Source organism: Halyomorpha halys, unplaced genomic scaffold (genome assembly GCF_000696795.3).
Source record: "Halyomorpha halys isolate HHAL.00 unplaced genomic scaffold, Hhal_1.1 Scaffold276.1, whole genome shotgun sequence".
NCBI lineage: Eukaryota > Metazoa > Arthropoda > Insecta > Hemiptera > Pentatomidae > Halyomorpha > Halyomorpha halys.
In genome coordinates, this window is record NW_027105171.1 from 560,986 (window position 1) to 572,035 (window position 11,050).

Consider the following 11,050-nt stretch of genomic DNA (forward strand, 5'->3'; position numbering starts at 1 on the left):
AGAACTTAATAATTACTTTTTAATCTATTGGATTTTTTATTCATATATGAAACAATTACGCTAAATTTATTTGCCAACTCGGCCATAAATTCTCCTTTATTAGATCTATCTTTGTACTCATCAGATGAGAAATTCTTTGTCTATTCGAATTGAAAACCCTTCATATTTTAATCAGTTGTCCACATTTTTAACGAAACAAAAAGAAAAATTTAACACAGCGAGATGTCCGGAGAGGGCAGCTTTGCGTGAGTCACGTCTGCAGGTTACTCCTTATGATTTTACGCCAATATACTTGGGTAAAATAATGGGAATATCTGAATTATGTAAAGTATAACTTCGTTTTTATTCTTAGGGACCAACGAGGTAAGTCGTGTATAGTATGTGTAGTATTTCATCTCATTGAAAAAGTTGTTTGAAAAACATTTTTTTTTAATTTTAGCGATAAATAAAATCTCCATCCCACTCGCAGTAAGAATAAATTAAGTGTAATGAGAACAAGCCTTTTTTAGTTTAAAGCCTTACCTTTTAAATGGTATTTGTTTTAACTTTTTCAGTCAAACAATATTTGAACTATCGACGAAACCGTACTTGCAGGCTTGTGAAATTTAAAAAAATAATAAAATAAAAATTTCAGCTATTTGTGAACTGTCTGAGAAAAGAAAATTCTCCAACTTTTTATATCTCAAGAAACATGGATGAATCAACGTGCAAAATACATATCAAGAAAAGTCAAGCAACTAACTTAATTTATTTTTGATTATCTGGTGTTTAGTGACTCTTTTTATTTTACCTACTGAAAGATGTTCCATTATTGCTACATCAAGCTAATCATTTTAAATGGATGACACTATGATATCGATAAGGGCTTCATCTTTCCTCCCATTCTTTTTCAGAAAGTTGGTAAATGATAGCGAAATTTGAATAATATGCAACTGTTTTTGATTGTCAGGTGGGATGTTGCAAGAAGTTAATTACATATAGAATGGAGAAAACCAGAGCTAGTGTTGACCTACCTTGGTACAGTATTGTAGTCTGGCTTCATCATCAAACAATTTTCAACAAAGTCCTTATAGTTTGCAAAATTGTGCTGTCTATTGGTTCTTATAAGAAGAAAGAAATTGTGCTTATATCTATCTATTGGTTACATTAAATTAGCAGATGTTTAAAAATGTTCTGAGTTTAAGTTATTGCTTCTAAATTCATGAAAGAATTAGGTAAAAAGTCTATAAAATAACAATTTAGTTTTTATTTTGGTGAAATAGAAATTTTTTTATTAATATATTAAATTTCCGACATAAATACAAAGCTTCCATACCTTCAGTAATGAGGTAATAAAAATATTTTTCTTGAATAATTCTTGACCTACTCTGTTTTTGTTATTGAAATGCTAGGAATACTGAAATAGGTGACAACTTTTCATCTGTTTATCTTTCCTTAATTTAAAAATATCTTTTGCAATAAAGAAATAACAATTATGAAGATTCTTGTCCCTACTAATTTGTATTTTTCTTTAATGAATAATTTAACTTTTTACAGCAATCCTACTTTTATGATAATATTGACTATATTTTTATTCTTAGATTGTTTATTTGTAAAAGTAGAGTATGGACATTATTACAAAAAAAAAATTGAATAAATTAAAAAAAGTACTCACTTAATATTGAAACCCCATTTTTTCATATATCTATTCTACAAATTCTGTATTTAATACAATTCTATAGGTGTATTTTCTTTGTGAGGTAAATCAAACTGTCACTGCAAATTACCAGCCATGTTTCGAAGAATTAAATACTCTCTTTTATGCCCAATTATCATAATTACAAATACTTAGTTCTGTTTTTATTAAAGCATAAAGTGAAATTATCTTCTTCTTTATTTTCAGCACTTGATGAGTGGATGGCTTCTTGACTACAGTTATAAATGTCAGCCAGTAGATTACTCCCGCAACCCAACAGCAATGAGGGTCAGTAATTTTCTTCTTCATAATAATTTACAATAATGAACAATAACTATTAGGTATGACTATTATTCATAATCTATTACATTTATAGGAATAACCGCTTACCTTTTTTCAGGTGAAAATACAAAAAAAAGCACCTTTATTTAAATGATTAAATATTTAATATTATATACAGAGTGGTTAGTTTGCATTTAGCTTAATGATTTACCTGGATAAATATATTTCTTGGCATCTATATTAGGTTATTTTGATAAAATAATTATACAATTGATCTGCTAATTGTTTTATGTATAATTAAAATTTTAAAAACATTCTGCTGTGGAAAATGACAATATTTAAGCTTACTAGGTAGAAAAATATAAAAAGAAAGGAGCATCCATAGTAAAATATTATTACTAATCTTTTAAAATATATTACATTTGAATTAAACATTGAAGAAACACAATTGAGTATCAACAAATAAATTTTCTCTGTTTTATAATGTACTGATTAATCAATATGGATTTAGCAAAGCTTTAATATGGATATAACAAAAGCTCTCCAAATATTCAAGAACTTTCTAATAATTCACTGTTTTTATAATCCTTTTTTTCTGGTGATATGTTTTTATAAAAAAAATTAAATAATGTTTTTAAATGTGAATAGTGATTACATTTTATTTGGCTAATAAAAATATCTAATTTTTGTTATTCCCAGAACTGATATGTTATTGTAGGTATGCGTAGTAAACAACAGGGCAAAAGCTCTACTACCACGTTGTATCTTCTTCATTTTATGTTTTCTCTGATAATTACCTTCAATTAAGGAAGAAAAATCTTCATCAGGAACTCAAAAGGATTTCTAGAAAAATTTTGGAGATACATTGATAAAATAGTTTAAAAGATTTTTTTGTGTCTGAGAGATAACAAATCTACTCTAATTATATTCAGTAAAATCTTCTTCAAATTTTGAAATTTTATTTAGCAATGGTATAATATCAAAAAAATATTTATTATTTTATGAATATTAAAACTACATGATATCGCTCTATGTTTCAGATGGCAAACCTTTGTTGGTGGTACTACATTTCAAAATTAACTGAGTTTATGGATACGGTGAGTAATGGTTTAATTTAATTTTTAGTTGACAACATTAAATGTTTCTTTCAATGGGATTATTAGACAAAATTGTAACTAAGCCCATAACTAATGTATACCTCATAAATATGACTATTTCTTATGACCTACATTTTTGTTTTAATTAGCTTTTGATGATTAGAAACAGCTTGGAATATCTTACTTCACAATCTAACTCACCATTCACAAACAAAAGGTTTGGAACCTATTACCTGTTGTTTCACAGTTTGTTGAAATGAAATAAAGATTACTCAAACGAGTATTTTAATGCCTACACTATTGTTCAATAAAACTTAGTATCAATAAAATTATATTATTAATATTATTTTTACCTAATATCAGAAGTAGGTACTAGATTATAATGGACAGCCAAAGTTACAACAAGATAGCAAAGTAAAAATTTCCAATCGAATTATTTTATGCTGGTTAATATAATTCATTTCTATAAATATAGATAACTAGCAGGTAAAATAGAAAAATAATATTAATTTTATCAGGTATTTCCAATCACAGTTTGGCGCTGTTTCAGATTGGACCCATTTTTACTGCTGTTTCTTATTAATGCTAAGAATAATGAACAGTAGTAAATCGTAGTATAATTTTCAAGATTTACACACCACTTACCCGAGCATCTCACAAATAATATAACATCAGATCATTATTGTTTGGTTTTATTTAAGACATTGTGCTAATTTGTACTTCACAGTTTTGATATACATGGTTAATAATATCTTATGCTAGTTTTTACCATATGATATATGTACCGTATCTGAAATAAAAACAATTACTTATTTTTATCAGAATTGAATTGTTGATGTTAAAAAACTAATTATTAAGATTAGAGAAAAATTTGGTGTTTGAGAGTTAGTTTATAAGACAAGAAATAACAGACAAAAGCATCATAGATATGTTACCCTTTCCTGACTCAAATTTAAGTTTGAGGAACAAATAGTATATGTAAAAGTATTCTTTAGAGTGAAGATCAGGTACAACTTGTCACTATAGTCATTCGTTTTCTCAAACATCCTATATTCAATTTAAAATGGTCTTCCTTTTTTTAAAAAAAAAAAGAGTTTCTTTGTTTTTTTACCAAACCTAAGATATTTTATTTTATTTTCCTTGACCTGTGAAATGTTATATTTAATACACTAATGGTTATGTGATTAAATTTTATGGACTCTATATTATATTATTTTAATACATATACTCAATTATTAATACTATTAAAGATCTATTTAATTATACCATTAAATAATTCATTGCAGATATTTTTTGTCTTGAGGAAAAAAGACAATCAGATTACTCTACTCCATCTCTATCATCATTCCTTGACTCCTATTGAAACATGGGTGTGTGTCAAGTTCCTAGCAGGTAAGGACAATATTTTAACTATTCAAAAATTTTTTCAACCAATGTCTGCTGTGATTCTAATCTTTCATTTTTGTGACTTAAACACTATACTATATAGTTTGTATACTTTTCAAAAACTATTGTAATAACAGCACCATTTGATAAGTGAAGTAGTCACTAAATCGCAAAGATAAATTTTTTTGTATACATTCTATTAATATCTAATTATAATGTACTAAAAATAGAAATAATATTATTGGGATGAATCTGGGTCAAAACAGAATGTTAGAAATTTAATACAAATAAACACTTTTGAATTTGTTTATCTACAGCAATCATGGTAAAATATTGGAAATATAAAATAATTCTATTTAAAAGCTTTGACTTATTTATTTTTTATTATTTCCACTTCCTTAAAAACAGTTTAACAAACTTATTTTTAGTGTAGTTTTTTTTTTTTTTTTTTTTAAATTTAATAAAGTTGAACAAGTTAAATTTAGTAGTTAGTATCTTCACTATAAAAGGAAATATTCATAATTAAATTTTTCTGAAGGTTAAAACAAAGAAATGTATTTTTGTTGTTTTCATCTCAAGATCAAAAAAAAAAATTGATAGTTTATTTTTGTTCATTAGCTATGAGCAGAATTTCATTAAAAGGTTTGGTAAAGTCAGGGAGATCCGATAGGGAAATTTTAATAAAATGATATGCGTATCTCCAACACCATACCATTTACAGAATTAAATTGATGGTAAAACTTGGCTCTTAATATACCTCAAAGACACAGTGGCATTAAACCAACTAATCTTTGTATCAATGCAAAAGGAATTTTTCCTAACCTGTCAGTAATAAAATTTTCTAAATTATATCAATAAGAAACTTTTCGTTTTCTGTCTTGATCCTTGAAATATTTTTACAGTTCCCCATAGAATCATTATCCAATGGCTGTGGAGGAATACCATAAATTATGGTACATTTTAGAGGATGCATGTCTCAGTTCTGTAATTGAATGTTTGGGGTCATTTTAGTGCGAGAAAAATGTAATTTTACTTTTTTTCAACACTAATTGGAAGATTTCTTTATAAAATTTCTACAAACTACATATCCAACATCAATAAATTCAAGACATTCCACTCTATCTATATTCATGCAACTCTAGACTGAGAGTGACTTATCTCAGAGCTGCATTTCTCGTTTTAATTTTGCTTTTCTTTTTGCTCAATAATATTTTACTTGTTTGTGTTTCTAATTTGATAATAGGGCATTCCAGAAAAACTAATGCCACAACTGAAAGCTCTATGCAGTTAGAAATGGAAATAATAGTAATATTTTATTTTATTTAAATAAGGTGTATAAATAATCTGACTCAGACTGTAGTTCTGCATGGAACTTAAATAAATGTTGTGTGTCCATTCATATAAGTTTTCTATAAAGTAAGTTAATAAGGGCATGCTGCTAATATTTTATCTATTTAGACTTTGCACTTTTTGTAAGCATTGTTTATGTTTTTTCAGGTGGACACGGAACTTTTTCGAACTTAGTTAATAATCTTGTACACATTATTATGTACACATATTACATGCTTTCTGCAATGGGACCACAGTATCAGAAGTTTCTTTGGTGGAAACAGCACTTAACTACTTTACAACTGGTAAGATTAAAAATAAATATGTATCTGGTGTGTCCACTCACACCACTTTCATTACCACTTTGGCTGCTAATACGAATACAATAATTTCTTGCTATATCTTCAATAATATTGGTGAGATAAAGATTTTATTTTTTTAGATTAGATTATTGGAAAATATAATTATCATTCAAAAAAGCATCTGGAGTGTTCCGGACATAAATTTTGAATTATTCAAAAAATTAATTAATCAAGTGTGAATGGGCTTCAATGGGAAACTGAGCAATATACTTTAAAAACAAAGATACAAAATTCAATATTCCCTATTTTTGCTCCGATTTTACAATTTTTGTTGTTTTGGAGATAGAATTAAATTTCCTTACAAATACTTATAATAAAATACCATTATTATTATTATGTTTTTTACACTGAAATAGATTTTTTTGAAAACTGCACATTGAAAATTTGAACCTATTACAATACTTTACTTAGGTGGTAAAGAAAGTATAAACATGAGTAAAAAATCGTATTACTCCTAATGCTGACCCAATTTCGATGGTGTTTGTTTTGGAGGGGTTCGCAAAGAATTATATTATAGAGTAAAAGCTTAAGTTTTTAAATGACTGAAGACAGTATAGAAGACTTTTAACAAGTTTCATCAAAATTATTAAAGCTGTTTTGATGTTACAGCCTAGAGCAAAACACATTTTTCAGGTGCCTAATTGGTACACAGTTTTGGGATGTAAAATCCTACAAGACAAAAAAGAAGTAACAAAATTGTTCAAGAGGTCATCTTAGTGTACATAAACACTAAGACAAACAGAGCAATAGCCTTTAACTTCTACTCGGAAAGCTCTTATAATCAAATCTGTAGGAAATTGTACATTGAAAATTGTATCCAATAAAAGCACTCTCCTTGTCAAGATAGAAAGGAAAGTAGCAAAATATTATGATTTTGTCCTAACATGATTTCTTTCTTGAATATTTCAATTAAAATTAGGTTAAAAATTTTTAACCCTTTGGTCATATCATAAAAAAAAATATCATTTTAATCATAAATAAGTTGGCCTATTTGTTTTAATACACTATGTTTATTTTTTATTAAATTAAAATTAATTATGTTAATGTTTTGAATACTTTCAGGCACAATTTACTATAGTCTTCATCCACTCAGCTCAAGTTCTCTTCTTTGACTGTGGCTATCCAAAACTCATTGCAGCTTTCCTTCTAGTCCATTCTACAATATTTTTTGCTCTTTTCTTCGATTTCTACCAGAAAGCTTATAACAAAGAGCAAGCAAGGAAAAACTTACAAAAACTTCAATAGTGATGGATGGACGATTGATTATTTATGTACATAAAGTCATGTAAATAAACCATAACATTAATATATTTATTACATCATATAAATCAAAAGCCAGAAAAAAATAAATTCATTGGTAAACTGTTATCATTGTGAATTTATTGTTTAGAATGGATATTAGGCATTAGAAAACAGTGAGTTGAGTAAGTCAATATGTTATGTACATGAAGAGAGAGACCCAGATGTGTTTCTCTTTAATGTTACATTCCTTGATTACTCATATAAGCACAAATCCTAAGTGACCATAATAAGATGGTCCTTAAAAAATATCAAGGTTGTAATTGTACAGCTTCTAGCGGGCATTACAGTGGGATCAATATCAAATTAATTTGCGAGAACAGCCTAAACATAATTGAGATCGATCAGACGTTGGATTTAATAAATAAATAAAATAGACACATAAAAGTTTCATAATGAAAAAGTAATTGAAGCACACAAAGAGAAAAAAACAAAAATTAATAGTATAAAAAAAATAGAAATAAATCTCAATTCGAGAAAGTACATAGATTAATAATAATAAAAGGTAATATTTACAAAATTAATAAAAAAAAATAATAGCAAATTAAAGATTGGTCTTGATAACTCATTTTGCTTAATAAAACCCATATTGCTATACAAATCTTTTGGGGTGGAAACTGCCTATTTTTCATTCATACAATTTCGTGTTGCTAACATGCTTGAGTTCAGAAATGTTACATAGAATACGTACACATTCTTATGTGTTCGCAAGGGGACCAATTCCTATGAAAATTAGTTAAGAGTTTCAAAATTGATTAGTTCATAACACATTATTTTACCAAACTCTATTTTATTTTAAAATTATTACATTTGTAAGCTTTAATGTATATTCGTTAGACTGGTAAAAAAAAAAAATTGGGAAAATTGAGGGGACTTCAAAGAAAATAGAAATTATTTGCCCAAACTATTATGTACATCGAAGGATTTTGAAAAAAATCTCAATTAACATAAAAAACTGAGTCTATATACTGAATTTAATGTTTTTCATGGTATTGAAATTTTTCTTTATATATATGTATATTTTTGACTACTGCCAATATTTGAATTTTTTTATCACCTATACAGAATTTTGTAAATTACAGTTTGTATTAGTGTGAAATAGAGAAAAATTGTTATTTCAAAATTTAAAACTGATGCCACTCATGTAAGATTTGTGTTTCTTATATTTAACATTCAAAGCCATAATATTTTATCTTTCTCGAACAAGTTTTCATCCCTCTGAAAATATCTAAGTTAAACCTCATTGAGGCATTACTTAAATTGATATTTATCCAAAATCACTGGATGGACATCAAGTACTTTTCAATCCTCAAGAAACCAACACTTAATTGTTTGTTGGACCAGTCTGATATATATATATTGAATATATGGTATTTTGATTTGTAGTTAATATGTATTACAATAGAAATAAAAAAAAAATTTTCCTGGACAATATCATTGTTTTAGTTTAGATCTGTAGTTCTAAATATTAGATGATCAGGTGTAATGAAAACATGCATATAAATGTATACATATAAATATTGTATAAATTAGATGTATTTATTTTTGCATAATAGTCCTTAATATGTTAGTATTTGAATTGGAAATAATTATATATAAATGAATATGAACAAAGTCACTCTGAGCTTTCTGAGTTAAGTGACTTTGTAATTAGATAGTAAAAATATTCTAATGGCAATCAAAATTCTATTAGTAAAGAAAATTACTTAGATAAAATGTAAGACAATGTGTAAAAATCATTTAGCTCTTGGTATAACAGGATTTTTTTTTACTTGCTTCCTCTACCTATCAAAAGATTGTTGCTGGAACTTCTATTCCTAACCATGTCTGTGTCATCTGTTTCACTCACTACCTATATAGGCCAAATCTTACACTTTACATTGCCATCAGTTGTTTAGGCTTCCTTTTCTTTAATCAAAACTACAAAACTAGAGTTCTCTATATCAAAACTTTTATTTCCTTCCTGTCAAAATGTGTTCTCTTATAAGAGAATATATTTCTACTCATTTTAGAAAATATATACATGATACAAAATATAAAAAACTGACATATTTATCCCAATGTACATACTAAACTTTTCTATAATGCTGAAATGTCTAATTAAAATTAATTTATTCATATTATCCCATTTCTTCAGAGATGTGTTTACACCTTAATAATGTATATATTTTATTGAGTATAATTATGTTGAGATTTTTTAAAACTTATGTTATTTAACGTTTAGGGTTTAACATTAATATATAAAATGTTAAAGATAGTTTAATAATTGTTAAAATAATTTGTTTGTTAATTTGGAAAAATGTACAATCCAGAAATATGAAATCTACTCTTGGGCAGAAATAGTTAATGCAATTCAATAATCAAGATATACCTCTTTTTTCTTGTTTTATACAAAATAAATTATAATTAGATAATAAGTTCAATAGTGACTATGGACTATGTAATTATATCTTATATCATTTATAAATGAATTTTAACAAATTTATTTATACTCTATGAGATAGTAGTCGAGCTATTACAATAACGTAAACTAGATTTTCAATTTATCTCTTTCATTTTATCTTATGTGTGATGAAATATGTTTATTATTATTTTATTATCTCTTTTTAATTGTATATATTGTTTGCTCAAGTTCATATATTGATACAATAAATTTTTATAAATAGATAATACTTTTTTATTTCTGAATCCGCAGTATTTATTTTATTAAAGTTTCCTATTTGTCATGTTTCTTAGCACATAAAACAACTTAAAGATTTCCACAAAACTTGTATAGAGTTGATAAGACACAAGCCAAATAAATTATAGGTATAAGTAACTTGACATGAAAACTTTATTAACCTATCGGTAGATATTAAGATACTTACAAACAAAAAAATAAAAAATTTGTTCATTCTTAATTAAATTTATAAATATAATTGTGAATACAAGCAAAAAGAAAACCTCAATTAATCATATATTTAGATTAGTTTGTTTGTTACTATATAGAAAATTGTTGCTTAAAAAAATGGTTTACCATCAATAATGATACAAAATATTCAAAAAACGTAAAATATGTATGCCAATAAAAAGTCTGATAAATAATGGAGAAGGCCAATGTTGTTCATATAACTCTAGTTAACATTAGCATACATTCAATTTGACTCTGTATTACTATAATAAAAAAACAACTACTTTACCTACTGAATAAGTAATAAAAAAAAAACTTCATAAAAAACATTTATTTAACATTAGTCATTCTCTGAGATAAATAATCACTTAACATGGAATGTACCATACTTTAAGTATGATTACCTAATTATTGCTTTATTTCTATTAAAACTTAGAAATATAACAACACTTTTATTTTTTAAATATTATCAAAATACATAACAAATACAGATAACTGAAAATGAAATAAATAAATAAGCAATACAAAGAGATCTTATCATTTTTATATAAAATAAAACCTAAATTACATAAATGCTCATTTCTAAAAAAAAAAAATTGATAGAAATAAATAAATAAAATAATACTTTTCAAAAATAAGGTGACCGCTTATTAAGACGTCTTTTCTTATTTTACACTAAAGTATAGTGACGGTAAATTCTAAAAAGTATGCAGTTATAGTTTATATATAT

The 11,050-nt window shown here is 26.0% G+C and overlaps 1 protein-coding gene across 1 annotated transcript in view; it reads left to right on the top strand.

Annotated features, from left to right (window-relative positions):
* Positions 1–10,028, top strand: part of LOC106680673 (very long chain fatty acid elongase AAEL008004) — a gene marked incomplete at its 3' end in the record, with an annotated part of 207,714 nt that extends 197,686 nt beyond the window's left edge. Inside the window, 5 exon segments of the mRNA XM_067049100.1 lie at positions 1,883–1,963; positions 2,998–3,054; positions 4,341–4,446; positions 5,938–6,074; positions 7,194–10,028. Coding sequence (XP_066905201.1) covers positions 1,883–1,963; positions 2,998–3,054; positions 4,341–4,446; positions 5,938–6,074; positions 7,194–7,376 — 564 coding nt within the window.
* Between the last annotated feature and the right edge of the window lie 1,022 nt (positions 10,029–11,050).